The sequence below is a fragment of the Anas acuta genome, chromosome 3 (assembly GCF_963932015.1).
Source record: "Anas acuta chromosome 3, bAnaAcu1.1, whole genome shotgun sequence".
In the NCBI taxonomy this organism is placed as follows: domain Eukaryota; kingdom Metazoa; phylum Chordata; class Aves; order Anseriformes; family Anatidae; genus Anas; species Anas acuta.
The window spans coordinates 48,592,795-48,615,734 of record NC_088981.1 but is presented as its reverse complement, the minus strand read 5'-3'; the positions used below and the strand labels follow the sequence as shown (position 1 = coordinate 48,615,734).

The 22,940-nt window shown below is 40.7% G+C and overlaps 1 protein-coding gene across 1 annotated transcript in view; it reads left to right on the top strand.

Annotated features, from left to right (window-relative positions):
- FNDC1 (fibronectin type III domain containing 1) overlaps positions 1-22,577 on the top strand; it is a 64,943-nt gene extending 42,366 nt beyond the window's left edge. The window contains exons 12-20 of the mRNA XM_068676994.1: positions 2,652-2,720; positions 4,703-4,864; positions 7,375-7,605; positions 8,465-8,573; positions 14,151-14,230; positions 16,102-16,131; positions 18,344-18,505; positions 19,148-19,270; positions 20,597-22,577. Of these exons, the coding sequence (XP_068533095.1) occupies positions 2,652-2,720; positions 4,703-4,864; positions 7,375-7,605; positions 8,465-8,573; positions 14,151-14,230; positions 16,102-16,131; positions 18,344-18,505; positions 19,148-19,270; positions 20,597-20,712 (1,082 nt within the window). The 3' untranslated portion in view covers positions 20,713-22,577. The remainder of the gene's footprint in view (positions 1-2,651; positions 2,721-4,702; positions 4,865-7,374; positions 7,606-8,464; positions 8,574-14,150; positions 14,231-16,101; positions 16,132-18,343; positions 18,506-19,147; positions 19,271-20,596) is intronic.
- Positions 22,578-22,940: the final 363 nt, after the last annotated feature.

Here is a 22,940-nt window from a genome sequence, read left to right as displayed (position 1 = left end):
GAACTTTGTTAGAGGCATGATTGAAGAACAGTGTTGTTGTTTTTTTTAATACAGATTGTGTCTTCAGTGAAAATGTCTCCTAAACTTACTCCTAAACTGTCTGACACTTCAACAGTCAGTCTGTAAATGCTTTGAAGTGGAAGACTGAAAGTATAAGATGGTGCTGGATTTTCTCTTCTTACCCATAATATAACATGAGAAATATTAATCCCTACCTTGCAAGTATGGAAGTTTCTCTGAAGAGTAATTAATGGGATTTTCTTGCATTTTTCCTTCTTTTTTTTTCCTTCATCCTGGTGACCTGCCTCAACAGTTGATGAATGCAGCAAAACAACCTGCCTGTTCCACAGAGGAACTTGCTTGAAAAGAAAGCATCACTGCAGTATTTATTTAATGGTTGCTGTTTGTTTAGCAAGTGCTGCGTCTATTTCAAGAGAGATAAACAACTACTACTTGAGCTATCAAAACACTTCATGCAGTTCTCTCTTGACTGTTTCCAAATCATATTTTTATATTGTCTTTCCCTTTAAACTTCATCTGGAAAATACTCCAGTTCCTTTAATGAAATACTTATTTTGTCAACGCTTGATATTTTGTTGCTAAGAGCTATACTCCCAAACAGTCAGAGCCTACAAGCGCCAAAAAACACCGCCACATGTTCGACTCGCGCTTTGGCAAATTTGCTTACTCTCTGGCAGAATTTTTGCTTGACCCAGCAGAATTTATTATCAACATTTTGCTAGATTCAGCAGTCTTGAACTTTCAAAAAGGAGTTTGACCGCACAGGCATGATTTGTCAGTGAAACCAGCTGAACGTTTTTCTTGATCTCACAAAGATTAGAAGTCGATCCTTAACCACTTGCTTCATGTGAGAACATCGAGTGGTTGTTGGGTCGTCTGCCATCCTTACAGATGGCAAACGAAACTTAGCTTCGCTTGGTACGGGCAGGGTTAATTGAAAAGCTGCAGCGAGGGTGCTTGGAGCTAGCTGGAGGACTGCAGCTGGTTTATGTGGAGAAAATTAAAATGACAGGTACTATGGGGAGTATCCCTGTTGCTTTCGTGCCACAGCTAATGCCAAAGAAACACAGTGAAATAGAAGATGCTGCACTAGCACAGAAATAGAAAATACGATTTACTTACACTGGATTTTATGTGGATGAGGGATGATTAGCTAATAGGTGTGAATGAGTTGAAATCTGTGCATGAAGGACTTCAGCTTTGTATATCTGAGCCTCCTGGTTACTTGGATGTAATCAAAGAGAAGTGCATACACTGCAGACAGTGGTAGATACCAGCTAACTGGGGTGAGAAGCTCTGCAGAAATCCACAGAAGATCTAGCCTTGGAGAAGCAAAGAGGCTTTAAAGTGGCTGATCTCCTGAAGACAGGCTGCAGAAGTCTGCCATGAGAAAATGTCAGATTTTGCTATACGAAAGTCTGGCAAGAATTAACCAATTTCCTGTGTTTTCATAGCTTATTTTGGAATTAAAATCGCTGCTGTGTGATTCGAGCTGTTTTTAAAGAAACTGATTGCAGCAGAAAAACGTTAGTCTTTGTACAATACTTGTTGGTTCTAAATAAAAAAAAAAAGCAAAATAAAAATGTATCATTCAGATTATATTTATAAGTTATTTGCGGTTGGCCGTTGAAATTTTGTAATGCTCATAGTAATGGTATAGTAAAAATATCATTTTTTTCTTTCATATCAAGTTTTTTTTTTTACAGAAACATTACCAAATTTTGGATAGTCAATGCTGCCTTTCTCTTGCTTGTATTTGTATACTACCCTTTCCTCAACCCCAACGTTTCATTGGAGACCTCCAATTTTACCTGCCATGGATTCCAGCACAACACTTCTGCTTTCTTTGCATTCCTTTCCATGGCTAACCTGAGCCTTGTGTACTCTTTGGCTTCCCATAATAGCATGTGGAGAAATGTATTTCTTGGAGCATGGCAGGAAGCCTCCAGAATTCACCAGATGAGATAGCTGATGGTTGGTGTGTCAGATACTGGATACATGACCTGCGGAGAGATTGAGATGATACACAGGAAGTAGAGCTAGTGCAAAGTAAAACCCTGAGAGATACAGCACTAACTGCCTCCTTGTACAAATCCATTCCTTTAGGACTGCATTGACACAGTCTATAAATAGCATGGCTCTGTGGATTGCTTGATTTTTATTGCCCTGCAAAGGATATTTGAATAGAAGTTTTATGTTTATTTGAAATTCTTGGACATATTTTTTATATAGTATATAAATTTCTTATTTTCTGCTCCTGAGACTATAAAACATTGTCAAATCCTGACTTGAGCATGATGTACTTGCAGACAGTCTGCCTTTGGTCCAAAACTCCCAGGGCACAGATCGGAGCCCCTGGAAGGTGTGCTACCCTCAATTTTTAGTAGTAGCTCTTGACCAGTTTTCTCCCAGCAAAACTCCTGGCTGTTGTGATTAGTTACTGATCTATTATTCTAAATGAGCAGAGGGGACTGTCACTGTGTTATCTGGAAACTTGGTGTTTGTCTTATTTCTTTACAAATCAACTGAATAAAACTTTTGATTTTAAACTTTATTCCAGAAGTATTTTACTAGGGAGTTGGGGATAAGGCTATTGGGTTCTTACATGACTTTTTTTCTTTCTCCTTCAGTAGACACATTCTCAGGACTGGAGTCAGATGTGACAGCAACTCCGGAGGCATATGTGATATATGATGATGGTACTGTTTACTTATAAATATCTGTTGCAAGTAGCATCTTCTAGTGTTTTGTTTTCCTCTTTTCTTTCTTTGGAGTTGGGTTTGGGGTGGCAGGTTGTTGCACAGGAGCTTAAGTAAGCAATGGTGAGCTGATAAAGCTTTCCGGAGCCCTGTGACATACGTGAAGAGCCATGGTGCAAATGCTACTGTTTCTGGACATGAGGGTCTCTTTCTGTCAGTCCTGCAATCTAACAGGAACCTCTTCTGGAAGTAAATCTCATTCAGAGCTGGTTCATACACTCACTGCTTCAATGCTAGACTTTCTGGTACAAGAGAAAAGTCTGGTACTAACTACAGCCCAAAGCCACTGGATTCTTTTAAAGTAAAAAATCGAAGTATTATATGATTCCTGGAAACTTGAGTTTTTATCACTAGAGTGCTAATGAATTATTAATTCAGCATAATGATTATTTTTTTTTTATCTGTAATCTTCATTTAGACTAGAAAACTTTCTTATACTGAATGAGATCACCTACATATAAAATAATTAGTCTGCTGAATCCATGTGGAATTTAAATTAAAGAGATTTGAAAACAGATAGAAGTAGAAGAGGGAAACATTTTAGGGAGTTATAATTCATGCCTTCTTGTTATTATAAGTCAGAACACATAAAACGTAGCTTAAGAAGAAGCTTCAAATCCTAGTGTTTAATTGTAAGTTTGCACAGGGAATGCAAATAATAAATTACTGGAACTAGTATTCATTTTATGTCACCACTGACTTCTGATGTTCCGCTTCTTGTATTCCTCAGATTTCTGCTGCTACTCCCACATATTAAAGCAGATAAATACAGACTTCTGCTAAACTCAAAGTTTTTTAGTATCAGCTTTGTAGTAGAATTTATGGCCCCAGAATAATAGTTTATTCTTTGTGGATGCAGTACTGGGAATTTAAGTCAAACCAATCCAAAAAAAAAAAAAAGAGAAAAAAAAAAAAGAAAAGAGAGAGAGAACTTTGTAAAAGAGAGTGCAGCAGCTGTAAGGAAAATATCCTAGAATTTTCTGCTTTTTATTCTGATAGCTTCATACTGAGGCTAACGTTTAGAATGTGGGAAGGAGAAGATGAACTTAGAACTGCACGAGCCTCACAAAGCACGTTCCTTATATCCTTGTGTAAGTGGAATATACTCAGTGTGCAGTTCTTTTGCTGGGGCTCCCTTCAGGGGCAGGTCACCTACAGAAAACAGATTTCAGCAGTTAGGAGAAAACAGTCAAAGCAGGCAGCTGAGTTTCCATAGCCTGTACAATAGGACAATGCAGGGATGACAAATGCTTCTTTTCCTTTATTTTGTGTGTCAGTATTGTAGCACAGTGGCTTTGAGCACTGGATTCAATGAGGCTGAATACCAAAGAGGACCAAATATCAGGAGATTCACTTGTGCCAATTTACTTTCCCTAATGGGACCATGGATGGCAAGTATTCATGCCTCCATGCCCCTAAGTTGCAGGAAAGTCTAAGAGTAATATGAACCAGCTTTAACATTTTAGAAGAGCAATGCAAAGATTTCTTAACGAGACATTTTTCACTCCCTCATCTCCCTTATTTGGGCTTCCCTTATCTGAGGGCTATTACCAGGGATTTGGTTACTATACTGTCTTCTTCTGGGGGGTTGTAAGAGGAGGTGGCAGATGAAGTGCATTCATAGTATGGCTATATGAATACATTTGTTTATTGTCACCCTTTTTACCTGTGTGAGTGAGGTCCCAAACACCATTGACATTAGTATTTGTGTTTGCTGTCCATCAGTTTGGTAGAAGCCCTTGCAAGTCTGAGGTGTGATTGACCATGAGTCCATAAGGACTGTGCAGCATCTGTGGGAGGATGTGTAGCACTCCTTTGGGGTTGTGTCTGGTAACAGAAATATTTCCCTTCTCATAGTTGAGCCAAAAGTTGAGCTTCATGTTGAAGCAGGCTAACATTTTCATTTTATGTTTCCTTTGAAGATTACGAGTTCTTTGAGAGCACTTTGCCACCAACCACCACCACTGTCACTACCACCACCACTTCTACAACGACAGAATCAGAAATAGACTATCCAGAGACTAGTGTTGTCGGCTCTGGCCCTGTGTCAGAATATGATATTGCTGGGAAGAAACGGTTCACTGGTAAGGATATCCTTTGTTTTATGTATCTTGCTACTTGTGCTGCAAGTAATTCTTGTTTTGGGAGGGTCAGCCCTTATGTTGGGGCCATTGCACAGACATATCCAACAGACTAATGCATGGCCCTTGTAAGGCCTGCCACCTAGGAAGCCCAAACAGCTGTACTTGTTCATAGCTTTGACGCTTGTGTGTCTGCATGTGGGTTCACTGATGTTGCTGAAGCACTGCAAACCTCTTTCTACACTTCCAGTGTAAATGATCTTCTCTATGTTCTGTATCACATTCAGTTTGCTTGATGTCAGTAAGAAAGTGAGGGTGTCTGCTTTGGTGCTCACTTCAGCTCAGATGCATCGCTTTTAATTCACACCAGTAGTTCAGTCAATACAAGTCTCCACATGGGTGTGAGCTGTCCACTGGAGGACCTAAATAATGTTTTAGGTATGAACTTAGTAAAACTGACAGAGATAAATTTGGCTTTGCTATTTATATCTCTTCTCTGTAGAAGAAACAGAGGGAAGGAACCTACAGTATATTGGCATGAGCAACGGGGGTCGCTCCTGCATATTTGAGCAATTCAAGTGTGTAGGTAGGCATTGCTGCTCTCACCTCAGAGCTGCTCTGCTTCTGTGTCAGAGAAGCAGCCCGAGGTCAGACTGGAGGGATTTTGAGGTGCTAGGGCACTGTACTCCAGCCTCTGTCCACACTAGTAGCCCCACAGAAGCCTTTTACAGACCTCTGGCATTTGAACTGAGGTCAACCTGGCTCACCTGGCATTTCAAATGTGAGTTCAGGGGATGGAGAGTTAACTTTGATTCACTCTTGCCGTACATTCCAACACCTACAAGCTTCATGTGGCTTAGAGTGGAGCTCTGCTGCTGGAGTAAAATATTTGTTTTTATATTTGCCCAGACTTTTTCCAGTGTATCTTCAGTTTCCCTGTCCAAATAGTTTAACAATGTTTCTGTTCAGCACCCTCGCTGACAGTGCTTCTTGATTAATTTAACTAAAGAGGCTAAAATTAACTTCGTTGCAAGATCTGGAAAAAATCCCTAAGGGCATGAAATCCAATAAGATAAACCAAGAAATGTTGGTTTATGAACATTTAAAGGCACTAGGGAAAAAAAATATTATCATTTCAATGGTTTGTATTATTGCAACTGAATAAACATTTCCAAAGGCAAGCATTACAGTCCTTACTTTGGATATTACTGTGACATTTAAGTCAATAACAAGATGCTTCGATCTTTTCTGGAGCCAAAGTACTGGTCAGCATAAATGTTCTAAAAGTAGAAGTCACAAGTTGGTGCCTGGAAGGTGGGAACTCATGACCACCAGCCCCTTAATATGCATGGGATCACTGTGATAATTGCTTCCTGTAAGTGGTCAGACTTCACCTTGGAATTACTCTTCTTGCTCAACCCGTTGTTTCAACCCAGCTTCGGGATGTTTGTGTAAGAGCCAGCCACTAGGACCTGTTAAAGTCGTAGATGTTGATCAAAGGCCTGGGCAGGGGTCTGTTCCCTGCTAGGTGACATTTCCACTCAGCTGCCCGGAGCAGTTGAAGATAATGTGGTGAGGTGGTCCTGCAATCACACCACTCCCTTCTACCTCTTGTAGCAAAATTTGTCCTCCTCTCTTTGAGTAACTGCGTACAGTTGTGAGTGTGGGGCAGACCTGAATATTGGCATCCCACTTTCAGTTCAGTTTATCAGTCAAATTGAACGTGAGCCTTTGGAGACCACCAAAATTTTACCTTTCCTTTCTAAATTCCTTTGATCAAGTGCAAGAGTCTGGTTTGAGGGAAGCTAAGGAAAGGTTGAAGAAGGCACACAGAGCACCAGTCATTTCTCTACAACTATGTTTACTTTAATGTTCCTTTAGGTCATGCATACTGCCATAGTGCAAGAAAGCCTTTGGGACTGGCCTGAGACCAATCCAGGACATGTCACGTTAAAGCAAAAACAACTATGTGCAGTTTGGGCAGCCAGAGCTGCCCAGTCACAGTGGCTGGGCTAGGCAGGAATGCAGGAATTCACTAGGGCCATGAAGGTGATGAAGGGTTTGGAGCATCTCATGTACAAGGAGAGACAGAGACAGCTGGGACTGTTCAACATGGGGAAGAGAAGGCTGATGGGACCTTATCAATATGCCTAAATACATGATGGGGGCATGAAAGAAGAGGGAGCCAAGCTCTTCTCGGTGGTACCCACTGAAAGGACAGAAGGCAATGGGCACAAACTGAACCACAGGAAATCTTGTTTAAGCTTAAGGAAAAGCCTAGTCACGCAGGCTATTTGTTACTGTATGTTTTCCCTGGTGCTAAAATTCAAGTCAATTGTAGGAACACTCTAAGAAGTTTCAGGACAGCACCAGAAAGTTAAAAAACAAAACAAAACAAAACAACAACAACAAAAACCTTCATTCTCTTCTTTTCAGGAAATTGTCAGACTTTGTGTTACTCAGTGGAGTCTACAAACTGCTAACTAAATGCCACCCTTCCTTGTCTCCTCTAGCTCCTTATGTGACCTACCTAAACAAAGATCCAGCAGCGCCCTGCTCCTTGACAGAGGCCCTGGAGCACTTCCAGGTGGAAAGCCTCGACGAGATCATCCCTAATGACCTTAAAGAGAGAGAGCCACGTCCCCTCAAAGCTCCTCACAACATCACTGTCGTGGCAGTAGAAGGCTGTCACTCCTTTGTCATTGTGGACTGGGCCAAACCTGCTCGAGGAGACATGGTGACAGGTACCACAGAGCAGGCGGCCCCAGTGCCTGGGGGTGCGGGGCTGTTCTCCTGAGGGCGAGGTGGGGAAAGTGAGGAATGTCAAGTGGTGGGGAGTGAGGGGTGTCAAGCATATGTATTAATTTACATAAACTTTAATGTCTTTTGACCTTTAGAGAGCCACAGAGATCCACAAACTGAGTTCAGAAATGAATCTCAAAACTTGCTAAAAAGACTGGAGTAAATAAAAAAACAAAATGTTTCATAAAAGAGTCAATCCCTATTTGTCAGGAGACCCAAAAGATCTGAAATAAGCAATGGAAAAGGCCACTGCCTTGGTGCTAACATTCAGTTTTTGAGGATTCTCGCCTACCTCTGTGGATGACAATGATGGCAGAGGGATGGGAGCTGGCAGAGCTGAAGCAGCGATAAAGGTTGGGAAGGGAAAAGGCTGCCCCTGAACAGGCCACATAGTGTCTGTCCCAGAGCGTTTCATTCTTCAAGGCTGTTGATCAGTACCTTACTGGGCATAATTTGCCTAAAAATGAAAAAATCAAATGCCACAAGGCCTCTAACTGTATTAGTTTCTGCACAGTTTGTCACTTAAAGCAGTGAATGGATTGACTATTGTCTTTTTGCCTTCACCGTGTTTTAAATCAGTACTTGCATCTTGGTACCATCCTCTGATGTAAAGCACCATCATCATTGGCTAATGACAGGAAATTCTTGTAGCCTGGGATTTTCCAGGACAGTTAGGCATTGACACACTTTTAAAGATGTTTACACTCCTTTTAACACATGAAATCTACCATGGCACATAAGGCTTGGGATATCACTCACTTATGTTTAGAACCCTTCCAACTCTGTCTTTCCCCTTTACAGGCTATCTGGTTTACAGTGCGTCTTACGATGACTTTTTGAAGAATAAATGGTCAACCAGGACTGCAGGCACTACTCATTTGCCAATTGAGAACCTGAAGCCAAACACACGGTAAGGATTTGATCCATTCTTTTTCAGTTATGTTAGGGAAATAAAACAGATTTGAAAATTGGTAATCATTTTTCTCGGCCTTAGTATAAATATCTATGTCTGATCTAGATTTTATTCATTCTGTTTGACAGAAAAAGTTTTATGAATTGCACATCCAGTATATTACCACGTTAGCCCTGGAATAGATGACTATGTGTACATGTCCATGTGTTTGTGTATATAAAAGCACATACCAATTAAAAAAAAAGTCTCATTTCAAAAATGCATTTTCTAGCCTTATGCATAACTGAATTAAATTCTAGGGGAAGAGCATGCAACGTATAGCTGTGGTGTGATGTCATGAGGCCATTTCCAGCAAGGTTATAGGTTCATGCATATCCATGAACCTTGTGACTCCCCAGTTGAATTTTAAGGCTGTTTCAAAGCAGGGAGATTCAAAAAAAATCTGTGTGCTCTGAGCGTTATTTTCCTAGCCTCTTTCTGAAGAACAGTGTAATCTGTTGGCTTCTGTTGTACACCCTGTGGAAAAGAAAAAAGGCTTCATGTGGGGTCTGTGGTGTAGAAGGAGGGTTCTTTTCAACAGCAAAATTGTGTGTATCAGCCAGTCTCATTTACATTCTCCAAATCCACAGACCGAGTTGACTGCATATTTTTTGTCTTAAAAATAACTCCCTAACCACTGGGAAAGGACCCCATCCTAATTAAGAAAACATGGCATATCAGAAGCTAGTCTAAAAATTTGATGTTTGCTTTAGGAATGCATTTAGTGAGAAATCTATGATTAAGTCAAATTTACTGTATTGAGATGCTATTGAGTGCTGGGCGTCCCATGAGGGGTTATCAGTGGTGCAATCCATGGTGCAGGCTGTGTATCAGAAAGAGGCTGGTGTTGCGGCAGGAGTCAGCTCCAGAGAAGTCTTGAAGCTGTCAACATGTCCTGGAAAACGTCTGCCTGGTGTTTAAGTTTTACAAAGAGAACGGAAGTCTAAATTTAACCCATGTGATAAGTTTTCTTCTGAGACCCGGTCTAGCCTCCAGTTGAGAAGTAGTTTTTCCATTAGCAAAACTCTGGTCAGCTTCACTGAGTACAGAAGCCATTTCTTTGTGCCATGTGAATGTAAACGCTGAAATTACTTTAACTCTTATTAAATCTTAAAAATATCAGTCTTGACAATGTCCCTTCCCTAGGCTTAACTCTCAGCCATCACAGGAGAGTGATGCAAAGGGCTGGAAAGCATCCACTCACTCACTAAATCCAATCTCCTGCAATCACAGACATTATAATCCTCTTCACAAACATTTCAAACTCCTTGAAAATGGTTAGGCTTTTTCCTGCTTTACTGCAGGAAAGCTGTGGCAGAGCCTTATGACAGTGGTTAGCCTCCTGATTCAGAACACCCTCCTTTGCCACCGTATCTCCATGTCTCTTCAAATCTTCTTCCCTGTCCACTCAGTTTCTGTTCCCTTCATGGCTATTTTCACCCCAGAGTGCTGCTACCAATTCCAGTGTTGTGCAGAGCATTTCTCAGGAGGCTCTCAGAGGTTTACTCAGGGCTAACTTCAAACAGATCAATTGTAAGAACTTCTGTCTCTGGGGGCTTCTGTGTCTCCACTAAAACAAAGCTGCAGGGTGTCCAACAAGTATCACCAGCCACAACCACCTGCTCTGTGTCACCAGAGCAACATAGACAATGTGAGATGTGGATGAAACCCTTACCTCATGCAAGCAGTGGACCTAGGGGCACATATCTGTCAACAACTGCGCAGGAAGCTCCTCTAGCAGGGCTGCTCTAGTGTCTTATTATTATATTTAGTATAAATATTCCTGATATATGTGGTGCTAGTCCATTTTCTGATGGAGGCAGCAACCCCTGTGGGTGTCCTCCCAGCATCCAGGTCAGGCATGCATGCTGGTTCCTGTCCTGCAAGCAGCAGCCACCTGCTCCATGTGTACCCTCTGCAAAGCCACCGTGGCCCTCATCCAGCACTGAGGGAGGTCTCCACAGCAGCTGTCCCATCTTCCCCTTGGCCAGCGGGTGGCCGTGGTGTTGGGGTGGTCCCCATCAGGGCAGGCGGGGATGCTGCCTGCATGTCCTGCCATCTCAGCCAGCTGCTGATGGGACCGCAGGGCTGGGGGGTAGTTCATGCCTCCTGAGAGGCTGGAGAAGTGATTTGTGGATAATGAATCTTTTTAAAAACAGCTGCTTCCCTCACCCATCCGCTGAGTGATTATCTCCCTTTGTAGATGTGAGCGCCAGCTATTAATTTCCAGCAGGGGGGAGTGAATTAAGTCATAAAATCATTTTTCTCAAAGTGACAGGTATGGTGATATGATTAGTCATATAACCTAAATGAATCAAAATATCCCATATTCATTGCTCCATTACAGTTTATTATGTCCCTTCTTTACATGTCAGTAGATGTGGTATATAAAATCTCAAAGGAGGCTTATTTTTAGGAAGAAAAGCTTTTTTGTTGTCTGCATTATAAACAAGCGGGTGGCCTTGCATCTGATGCAGTTGTGATTCTTATATGCCTGTTGTTAACAATTTATTATAAGTTTGGCTAAGCAAAGTGTAATCAAAGCACAGTCACACATTGCAAATTTTCTTCATGTATTTATGTGATGGAGAACAGTTGCGTTATACTGATTTGAGATTTCTTGGCAAACTCATCAGCTGTAAGGCAAATAAAGATTCTGACTAATGAAAATGTCAGACTCCTGGACCTTGAAAGGCTTTGGCACTTTCTTTCTTATTTGTCATGGCTGAGAAAGAAATATATCCTGACTGCATTATTTTATTGATTCACTTAATACAGCAATCGTAGCATGGTCTGCAGTTAAATCACGGGTCAGCAAGTCATGAGTCCTGGCTCTCTTGCTGGCACTACTGCAGGCTTCTTGTATACATAAAGGCTTAGGAACTAATTTTCCAATTAAGTGAAGAGAAATACACTCATAACTTCATCGCTGTTTTTTCCAGTCAGGCAGGCAATTTGAACAATCATGTGTCCCAGATGGGCTTTTATGTATGCCATAGGACACGTGAATGTACAGTTGCCCTGATTACATAGGCAATCAGTTACTGCAGCGAGCCTTAAATACAAAACTGCTTGCCTTTCCCCACTGAAGTAGATGCGTTTTGAGTAGCAGATTCTTGGGCTGCTTTCTCCTGTTTTAATTCTCCTGTTTTAAATCTGTGTAGCTCATGGGAATGTTTTGACCCTAGCATTAATACACACGTACTGAAAGCCTTGCATTTTCTTGCTGGCAAACGACCGTGCCCCTGGTGCGGGTGTCCCATGGGAGCATTGGCAATGCAGGGGTTTAAAGCAGTTGTCGAGCTGTGTGCTCTGCTCGGGTGGCCAGAAGTACGGGAGCGCACAGGAGGCTTTTTGCTGCTCCCCTGCTTTCTCCAGCCACCCTGAGTGCTTGTGAGCTGCTGTCAGGAAAGCAAGGCCAATAGTTAAAACCGTGGGCCAAGATTTCTGCCAGTGAAAGGTTTGTGCGAGAAATGAGCAAAAAACATAGCCTTGCTAAATGTCACTGTTCTGTGTAGTTTATTTTTGCCGTGATGTTTTTCTTTTTACAAGAAAGCTGTGACTCCTTTCTGAGCATCACGTAGTGGTTAATGAAAGGCAGATCTGTCTTCAGAAAGGAGGGGAGTCGGTTTGTGACCTCAGCTGAGGGATGCAGCAGGGACAGGGGACAGATCCCTCATGCAGGAGTGGGAGCGTGTCCCACAGAGGATCTGATCGTGTGTGTGCTCCAGGTCTGGCACAGGTACAAGGCAAAGCTCCTGCCACAGATGAAGCCCAGAATATTTCAATTCCTCTAGTTTACAAATTACTGCCGTCCTTCTGCTGAAGAACTGGATGTTATTTGCACATCTTGTCAAACTTTCCACAGGGATCAGTTTGATTTTGAGATGAAGCCAAAAACAAAAAAAAAATCTCTGCCACAAGGCTGGTTCAACTGTTTTGCCAGTGGGATTAGTTTTGTATGTGCTTAGCACTTTGGCTGCAGAGGTTCATCTCAGGAGCCAGCCTCCAGGTTCTGGTCTGTGGTGAAGTCCTTGAGGAGCAGACACATCTTATGGTACAGCAAAGTGCATGTTGTAAACCCTGAGTGGAAGACAAGAAACAGCAAATTTCCTTCAGCTGGATCCTGTTGAATTTTCCTGCTGTCTGGTAGGTAGCAAAGCAGGACTGTCTTACATGACAGGAAGCCACACATTACACTCCTATGTTGGAAGGGCTATTACCATTTCTTGTGGACAGAAGAGAAGAAAAGGAGAGTAAAGCTTTAAATGTGGATTGTGTCCACACTTTGTACATAAACCATGCCAGGTGGCAATAGCTTCCAGGGGATGGCAGCCCACATTTGCTATGAACCCCCCTGTCTCAGCCCAGCGTGACCCATGACTGGGCTGTGCAAGCAGAGCCATGCTGATGGCTTTCTGTGCAGGATGAGGATGATGTTTGTAACAGGGCTCCCCTTCACCAGCTGAGGCTTGTCAGAGCTGCTACTCCGATGGACATTGCCATGGGAGGTAACCAATGCTTGGTGGCACCTGTCCCCACAATTAAGGTCTTGTACAGTTCTGTGGGTCACAAGGGATGCTCTTGGAGATGTCTGCTTTTGGATAGGAGGCTAAATCTAGATCCAAATGCTGTGTGGGTGTTACAGAGATGTAGTCTTTTATTATTGTTACTATTATTATTATTTTATTTTTAATTTCTTTACAAGACTGAAATTGAGCAACCATGCCAGAAAGGGAAACCTAAACACAGGCACCTAAAAAACTCTGTGCTGGAACTTTTTACAGTGATCTTCCATTCTGGTTGGTTTCTGCTGGCCTGGGTAAGAGGATAAGAGGGAAAGAAGAAAACATTAATTTGAGAAATAAATATTAGGGTAGGCATCAACTAAAAATCATCATATTTCAAAGTGAAATAAAAATGTGCTTACATATTTTCTTCTCCCCAAGTAAGAACAAGCAAAGAGTTGAGTTCTGGTGGCTAGTCATGTGCTTCAAGTTAAGCGTGTTATTTAAATACTTTGGGAAAACACTGAGTCAACATGTGAAAATTTATCATATTATTCAAGAACTGTAATCTCGATACTGCTAGAGTTTTTAAAGAAAGGTCAAAAGCTTAGCATCCAATCTCATATCAATCTGATGGTTTTAGTTTGCAGTTTACACCACTGCTTTCATAGGAGATAATCCAGTTTAAAACTTCTTGAGATCAAAATTTATTTCCTACCAACTTTTTCTTGTAGTCTATTGCTATTGTTTTTTTCATATAAAATGGATGTAATTGTGTGTGTTCTTGGAAGAAGAATGATAAAAAGAAATAATCCAAAAATACATGTTAGCAATTGCAAAAAGGTGAAATTTGTGTGTAACAGCCACCTCATAGCCTGGCTGAGTACCCAAGTCGATTTAACGCAAAGAACACCTGAACTCACTGGAATTGTGTTAGTTTGATTCTCATCCTATTTCAGAGTTATTTATAATTTAGCATTGCAGTGGAATCAGTGTTTTAATTTTATTTTCTCTCATTGTGTTTCAGGTATTATTTTAAAGTCCAGGCAAAGAATCCCTTTGGTTATGGACCTGTTAGCTCTTCAGTCTCATTTATCACAGAATCTGGTATACTCTGCTTTTTATTTTCATCTCAGAACTGAATTCCTACTAAAAGATGTGGGAGGGCAATGAAACCAGCATGAGTATTGTGTTTATTATCCTGAACCTGCTACTTCGAGATTTTTTTTTTAACTAATTACTTGTTTTCAATAAAGCTAGGAGAATAGTATGTGCTCCTAATGCCACCATGAAAATATAAATGACATCAAAGTGAGCTTCAAGGGAACAAGAAGTTCAAAATACAAAAAATTACTAATGTTCCACAATACAGAAGCAATGGGAAGTTTAATGTCTTTGATAGATTGACCAAATGTTTAGTAAATTGGTTTCCTTAATTGCGAACAGCTGAACAGTTGGAAGTGGTTGTCTCTGGAAGAAATATAGGAAACAATGGTTCCATCAGATGGGCAAATTCTCCGTTCTGTTTTTGACAAAGCCTGCTGGTCTTTCACAGGGCTAACAGTGTGCTCAAGGGCAACACCCCCTTCTAAAAATAGTGTGTTAAATGAGTTATTTTTACCCATTGCTTCTTCCATTGAGCCAAAGGCAAATGGCTCTGCTGAATAATAGAGGGCAAATTCTTCAATCTTTACTTGAGCAAAAGGTCAACTGTCTCTTGCAAATTTTGCCCTTTTGACTACCCAGGGGTTTGTGGTCTCTGTCTTTCCTTATTCAACATCAACCTGTAGTGCTGGCTTCAGTAGATCCATTAAGACAAAGATGAAAGATAAGTAAATGGTCCTGCATAACATATTAAGACTTTCTTTTTTTTTTTTTTTTTTTTTTTTTTTTAAAGGAGTAAGTCAATCTGAAGTATAATTCCAAGCAGAAAGTTTAACATAAGGCAAATACAGCATGCTGTATCATGCAGGGAGTTTTGCTGATTGGCTAACTGCCAGTATGAAGCCCTGAACGTCTAGTTTTTCAATCCAAAACCAGCCACCTTATGAGCTTTATTTACAGGTTAAATCCATCAAAATTAAAATTTTATTTGTACTGATTCTTCACTTGTCATGTGGCCAAAGATGGCTTTCCAGCTGGCAGAAGTACAGAAGCAGTTGCTAAAACCAAAGCCAAATGGTGTGATTACAGTGATGGAACAGGTCAGAAGAGAGAGAAATGGCTAGCTCAGTGTGCTCTTTGCACGATAGAGATGTTTGAGCTGATGAGAATACCCAATAAAGAGTGTCATCATGGGATCAACCAGCTTACTGAAAATACTACTTAGCCTATATAATGTACTGAAGAGAAAAGAAAGCTGCTGTTCTTTCATTAAACTCTAAAAACTCCCTGGAGTTTGTCTTCCCTCATCAGTACACAAGCACCATGCCTTTTCAGGTACTTTGTATATAATAAAGGCCAGTTAAGAGATGACAGAAACGGCAATGTAATGAATATGGAGACTGTTCGTGCATTATCCTTATCCCACATCTATTCCATCCTCCTTTATCTTTTAAAAAATGAGAGTATTTCAAACATGAAGAAGCTCCTGAAGTATTGGACAGTGCTCCCTGCACAGTCCAGGTGGCTGCCACAAAACTTACTGTGACAACAGGAGTTAAAATGATAAATTTCACATATTTGTGATACCATACCATTAAACAGCTGTGCTAAACATGATGAATGCTTGAGCCCAAGGTTTGCATGCATAAGGTATGTTACATTTCCGTTTGGAAGTTAGGCCTGAAGCTGTAGCTTATGCTGCTTAACTCTGCAAATCAAGGAGACATAAATCCTACATTCACAGCATTGCTAAAGGCAGTTCCTCTGCAACTGAAGTTTTTTTTGAGTGACACTATATATTTCATATTATAAAACAAGGTTTGGAATAAAATACTAAGATGCTTTTTTTTTGTTTGTTTGTTTCATTCTTCTAGATAATCCTCTCCTCATTGTCAGACCACCCGGTAAGTGTTCCGGTATATTCTTCATGAAGTGCCTAAAACTTGTGCAAAACAGTTACAATATAAGTGTTAGAAGCATATGAACAGACAGTAGGAATTGCAGTTTTAAGCAGGACAGGCAACTAGTTCATTGTGCCAATTCACCAGAGATTTTAGGACTCCTTACTCTGGTCTTGAAATGAAACCTTGTAAAGTTATGTTAGATCGTGCCCTTGGTTTGGGTCCATCTGCTGACTGGTACAACAGCTTTCGCTGCTTAGTAATAAGCACCAAACTGTATTGCTTCTCTGTGTCCTTTAGTTGCCTGAATATAGCTTGAACAGTGTGACCAGTTTTTCCTGTCTCTAGCTGTCGCACTCATCCATGCTGTTCATCATGCCTTTATAAATAAGAAAAAAACAACAAGGATTTGTAACTGAACTGAATGACAGAGACATGTCATGAAGCTGCATCCTTCTTGGCATATTGCACGTTCACAGTGTAGTCAGACGAGCTCATGTCCTGGCACTAGGAACAAGCTTGCTTACGTGTGCAGTGGTAAGGCCAGGCAGTGTGTGCTCTCAAAAGAGAAGTAGGAAAAAAGACTTCATGGTTATTGCACTCTGTCAGCTTTCCTATCCAGTTAAAGTGGTTAGTTCTGGAGGTCTTTTGACTACATTGTTCATGAAAACAATGTCCAGTGTCTGCCTTCCTTCCATTTTCTGTTATGCTTGTTAGCCTGTTTTTTCCACGTCCTCCCAGCTGTCTCTGATAATGTACAGATATGGGAGAGCATGCTCTGCTTCTGGCAGTCAGTATGGGAGGCCTCTGAGAGCAGTGGGCTTCCCATGCCCCCGGTCACCTTCAGGATTTTTACTGACAGTTATTTTTGGGGTCTGTTCATGGAAAGGAGGTTTTGGAAGGTGATGGCCTTTTGTACTTTATGCTTAGACTGGACAAAGAGAAAATATTTTCATGTTGTTGCAGTGGTAGAGATAAGATGGACCAAAAAGAGGTCTATCAGAGCAGAACTTTGGGAACTGTGAACATGAAGAGCTGAAAATTCAGCTCTTGCAGGACAACACAAAGTTTATCCTTCAAGATTTTTGGGGGTGGGCAAAAGTGGTGGATGAAAGCAGACTATTCACAGCAATAATACTGCATGCAAGAAAGAGATGGTTCATTCTGTTCTGAAGAAAAAGCCATGTCCAGGAATCTGCAATCCTTTCAGCATGTGACTAATTGCATAAAGTCAGTCCAGTTACATATGTCTCCATAACAGTGGAGTTCTGAGGATCGCTGATCAGTGATTGTTTCTCACCTGCAAGTGTTTACAGGATTCAATCCGTGTGTACAGAGAGAGGGAGGAAGAATAACTAACGGAAAAGCCTTCCATTCTCATTTATAAACCACCTCAAAACAGCACAGTAAAAGCAGGGCTAGAGACAAAAATACCAATTATCACTTTGGAATCTTTTTGTCTCTTTCTGTATCCATTAGTGCAAGAGCCTTTTCAAAAAAAAATATGATCTCACAGTTAGTGTAAAGCAAACATTTAAGCAATCCATTAGAATATCTACTCTTTTGTGATACAGTTGAACAGTTGTCTCTGCAGCAGTGCTTTGGGCAGAGTTCCCCAGGAAAGGTCTTGCTTGTCTTTTACTGGAACCTCATCTGTTTTGAAGTAATGTGAGAAAAGAAAACAGAAAAGTAGGTTTCTGATTTCATCTTTTTAACAAAATAGCAAGAATAGACTTTACACCACAGGCTGTTACTCACTGCAGAATTTTTAACATCAGTTCTTTAGCAAAAAGATTACGTTTTGTACTTGGTACTAAAAGGCAAATAAATGACTGTATTCAGCCAGTGTTGCTGTCAAACTTGCCACTGGGTTCTGTTTAGAAAACAAACTGAGAACCATGAGGTAGAGAACTGTCTTAACAAAAACAGGAAGACTATTTGTTTATTTAAAACTGAGACTCTGTATGTGAAGCCATTTTTTACCATTTTAACAGTTATTATTGTCTACTGCGTAGAAGGGATTCAAGCAAGTTACTAGCTTTTCATTCTTTTAATATTTGTTCTTCAACATTTATTTCTGAATATATAAGTCATGCATTAATGTACTGCAGCATCTCTTGTAAAACATGTTATCAGATATTAGCCTCAGCTAAATGCAGACTAAAATGCTGAAATCTGTCTTTAATGTTGATTTATTTATTTTTTTTTCTCCAAGGTGGTGAGCCTATCTGGATCCCATTCACTTTCAAATATGACCCCACCTATTCAGACTGCAGTGGCAAGCAGTATGTGAAGCGAACTTGGTACCGCAAGTTTGTAGGAGTGGTTCTTTGCAACTCCTTAAGGTACAAGATTTACCTCAGTGATGACCTGAAAGGTAAGCACCAAGATTCTTTTCCTAATGTAGGATTACTTGATGTCAACTCCATCTTCTCACTTTCTTTACATCTTGCTGAGTCTTGTGTGACGTTGTTGATCTGGGGTTACTAATATAATCTCAAGGGCTTTTCCGATTATGCTACTGTGCTATATGTATTGTAGTGCAATTGTGTAGCTTAAAGATATAGTTTCAATATGCAGCAGGGCCCACCTCATATGTTAGAGAGTGGTCCCTAGTTTTTAGCTTTTGAGGCTACAGTCAAATTTACAGTATTGGCTTTTTTTTCTTCCTTTTTTTTTTTTTTTTTAACTGTCACATGACATTGAAATTACTGATTTTGTTGAAATTCTCTGTACTTGTAGCCTGTTGTGCAATGCCCATAAACTTGTAAAATGGGGAATGTTCCTTACTGAATTATGAAAATATTTCTCTTTTCCTTAATTTATCTTTCTGTAATGTGAAGGTAGCATCCTCCCTATTTTCAGCCACTGTTTGTTCATTGGTAATATTATGTTTGTCACCATAATACTTCTGCTACTTCTGCTTTCTTCTACATCTATATACACCTAACTGGTGGTAGAAGAGCATCTCAAACAAAAATAACGCCGAATCTAATTATCTGTCTCTATCACCCTTCAGACACCTTCTATAGCATTGGGGATAGCTGGGGACGGGGTGAGGACCACTGCCAGTTTGTGGATTCACACCTGGATGGAAGAACAGGACCTCAGTCATACATTGAAGCCCTGCCCACCATCCGAGGTATGGCGATGCAAGAGTGGGATGCTTGCAGGGTGTCTGTCACCTCATCCATAGGACTGAGGGGTGGGGAGCAGGGCACAGAAAGAAAAAGAAAGAAGGGCATAAAATGCAAATAAATGACAGTGACAAAATAGGAAAAGAGAAAGTAAAAAACTGTACAGTTCTATGAAACCTTTTTCCAAATTATAAGACCTGAATTATTGAGTTGAGGAGCAGAAATTCTTTTACCTGACACAAAGGACAGCTACAGCTCTGGAAATGCAGCTTTTGCAAGTAGTATTTCAGCCAATTCAATGCAAAACACATAAGAGTGAATCTAGTGACTTAACATCAGACTGCGGGTCATTTATTCTGGCTTGGTAGAAATCTACTTTCAAGTGAAAATTCCCACCTTGAAAGAGTTCCCCTGAGCACACTGCCCAGATAACATAGCTGAGAGTCTGATGGCTTGCTCCACAACAGGAACCCAATCATGAAAGTCAGTCAATCTTTTCAATAAGTCAATTGATATAAATTATTCAGTTGGCTTTGATGGTTTCCATGTTATTTGTTGATACTCTTTTAATGGTGGTGTTACCAGGAAGAAACTGAAATAGTCTTTGATATTTATACATTGCTGAGAAGTACTGCATTTCTCTGTTCAGAAGAAGGATGGTTAATCCAGATGTGTATTCCTAGGTCTAGGAGACAGAGATAGAGAGCACACAGAAATTACATTATTGGCACAGTACAGAAGTGTTTCAGATGTTCCAGTGCACAAGCTATGCAGAGAAGAATGCTGTGCCTCTCCTAATGCTTTAAGCAGTTGCATTCCTTCTGCAGATGAAGAAAAAGGCTATCAGATGAGGGAGAAAAGGCTTAACTCCATATTTACTGCATGAAATGATACCTTTATATTTGTGAAAAGCTGATGTTTGCTGATAGTCTCTTGAGCCATGTGAGATAATATGATCTGATGGTATTTTTTGCCCTAGAGTCCTTCATATATTGAAACCGGTTTGCATAAATGCTGCTGAAATATAGCTACCATTTGGTGTGCAGTGCAGGAGCTCTTTGGCAGACCACAGCATTACACAATAGTTGAAAAGATGTTGAACTGTAAAACCAATCAGATCTACATGAAATATAAAAGACCGGAGCTAAACCATTGGAGAAGGATCTAGGCCAAATACCTAGGGTAACAAGTACCCTTTTGACAAGGCTTCCTAGCAGGCAGCTTGTATGCTTTCATTTAGGGTGTGGTACTGACTATTGCTGCGTCTGTTACTTTAGTTAAATAGCTATGTCTTTGTTTTGAAATGTGAACGTGTGTTTTTTTCCCAACAGGGTATTACCGCCAGTACCGCCAGGAGCCTGTATCTTTTGGGCGCATTGGATACATGACACCATACTACTACGTGGGCTGGTATGAGTGCGGTGTGCCTATCCCAGGGAAATGGTAGCAGTCTGATTTCCTGTCGTAGGCAGGACAGGCTGACCACGCTTTTTGAACGATATCTACCAGAGGACTGTGAGCAGCTGAGTCGGAGAAGAAAACAAAAAACAAAAAAAACACAGAAATAAAGCAAACCTGTGAAGACCCACTGCTCAAGAAAACTCTGCGAAGCCAGACACAGTCCTCACTTCACCAGCCTAAATCTTTGGTGCTGCTTTATTTCCACTTGGAAGCATGGACAGGATATATATTTGGTGTCCTACCTTCCTTCTCTGGGTCTTTAAGGCACAGAGAGGTGGTTGCAACGTGTGCAACCTGTGAAAACTAGAACTGTATTAGCCATGAAAATGTGGAAGTTTCTTATATCTTGCAGGAACGACCTAAGCATGCTGTGCTTGCTGAATGGAATGCTAAACTGTCCCTGGCTGCCAGCGGCGGGTGCTGCTGCAGCCCAGCCCAGCCTGGCCTACCAGGGCTCCCCCAACCAGTCGTGCCACGTAGCTGGCCGCCCACCAAAGGCAATATATTCTCCTGAAGACTTACTCTATGGGCTTACCCCCTGCTGGACTAATCACCAGGTCACAGTGTAAATTCACTTTGATATATATATATCTATATATATCTATATAAATACAATACTGTACATCTGCAGAAGTACTGCTTAGAGATGCAGATATTTTCTTGTTCACTAGATAAATATATTTGGAATTTTTATGTAAAAGGTGCTGTTAATTCTTTGAGATATTGCTATGCACAATATATTAACCAAGGAAAGAGCTGTATTCTTCTTGCGAGTACTGTTGATCTGACATTTGAATTACTGATCAAAGACCTGTGTCCCATTTCCTTGGCAGCCTATGGACTGGATGTTCAATGGGAATCTATCCCTCTGTCCATGTTAGAGTGGCACTGTTATAGTACAGCAGAAATGCTTATTCAGCAGTTTATCAGCATTTTTAATCTTTCTGTCCTTTGCTGTTGTGGTGGTTAACACCAATAGGTAGCTAAGGTCCACCACGCTGCTCTCATCACCCTCTCTCCTCAAGAAAATGCAGGGAGAAAATATGATAGCAAAAAAAAGAAAAAGCTCATAGGTTGAGATAAGGTGCAACCTTTCTTTAATCCATTCTCATCTCATTGATGACAAATACATCAATAAGTTATTTATTCCTTTATTCCTTCATTGTCTTTCACTTCACTGTGTGGAGGCATGGGACAAGTAACTTGCAAATGGGAAACTGCCCTTAACTTATTTGCCCTCCAAAAAGAAGCCCAAGATGCAAATAGCATGAAATGCCTTCATCTTTGATCCACCCTGGGGACAAATTCAGATCCAATTCCTTTAAAATACTACCAGAATGTCTTCCACCCAACTCAGAAAGCAAAAGCTGGCATGGCTTAAAGCTATAAAGGTGACTTTTAGCAGGCATTGGAAGTTTGCAATAGTGTAGGGTTTTGGTAGTCCTTCTGGGCAATCTAGCATTAATGGTTTCCTCAGTAACTTTTGTGATCTTATCATTTCCTTGTAACATCTCATTACCTTTTCTCATGTTAGTGAGACTCTACCATTCTGACAGCCTGGGAGAGTAGCAGCATACACGGGGGACAGATCCAGTCTCTGGTCCATCTCTCACTCTCCTTCCAACTTACATTTAGTATAGCACTAATACCTTTTGAGTTCCTTCCTGTAGTTATTGTAAATTGTATGGGGAGAAAATGAACTAAAGTGATTAGAGAGCATTTTATTTTTCATGGTGATTTGGGTTTTAACATTTTAATTATTCTCAAATACTTTTGCTTCAGTACGGTGCCAAATATATGGTCTTGAAATATACCTTTTTTTCCCTAATAAACTTATGATACATGGTTCCATTTCTATTTCATCCTTTCTGATCATCTGTGTCAAGTAATCTGACAAAGCAACAAATTGTTATTTTTCTCAAAGTCTTCCTCGGTTAATTTTTTCTAAGGGTCTGGAAGCATGTGAGTACATTGTTCCTTACACGTGGTTAACAGCTAGCATAGAGTTACCAAGGGCAAATCATGCCTGACCAGCCTAATCATATGCTTTGTTGAGATGACAATCTATGTGCACAAGGAGAGGAAAGTGCATGTACTTTCACTTTTATAAGGCCTCATTTAGTGTCCTTGTAGTCAAACTGTGGCATATGGCTTGGGACCTTAAAGTAGGCTTAAAATAATGAGAGTCATCAAACTCACAAGATTGTAATCAAA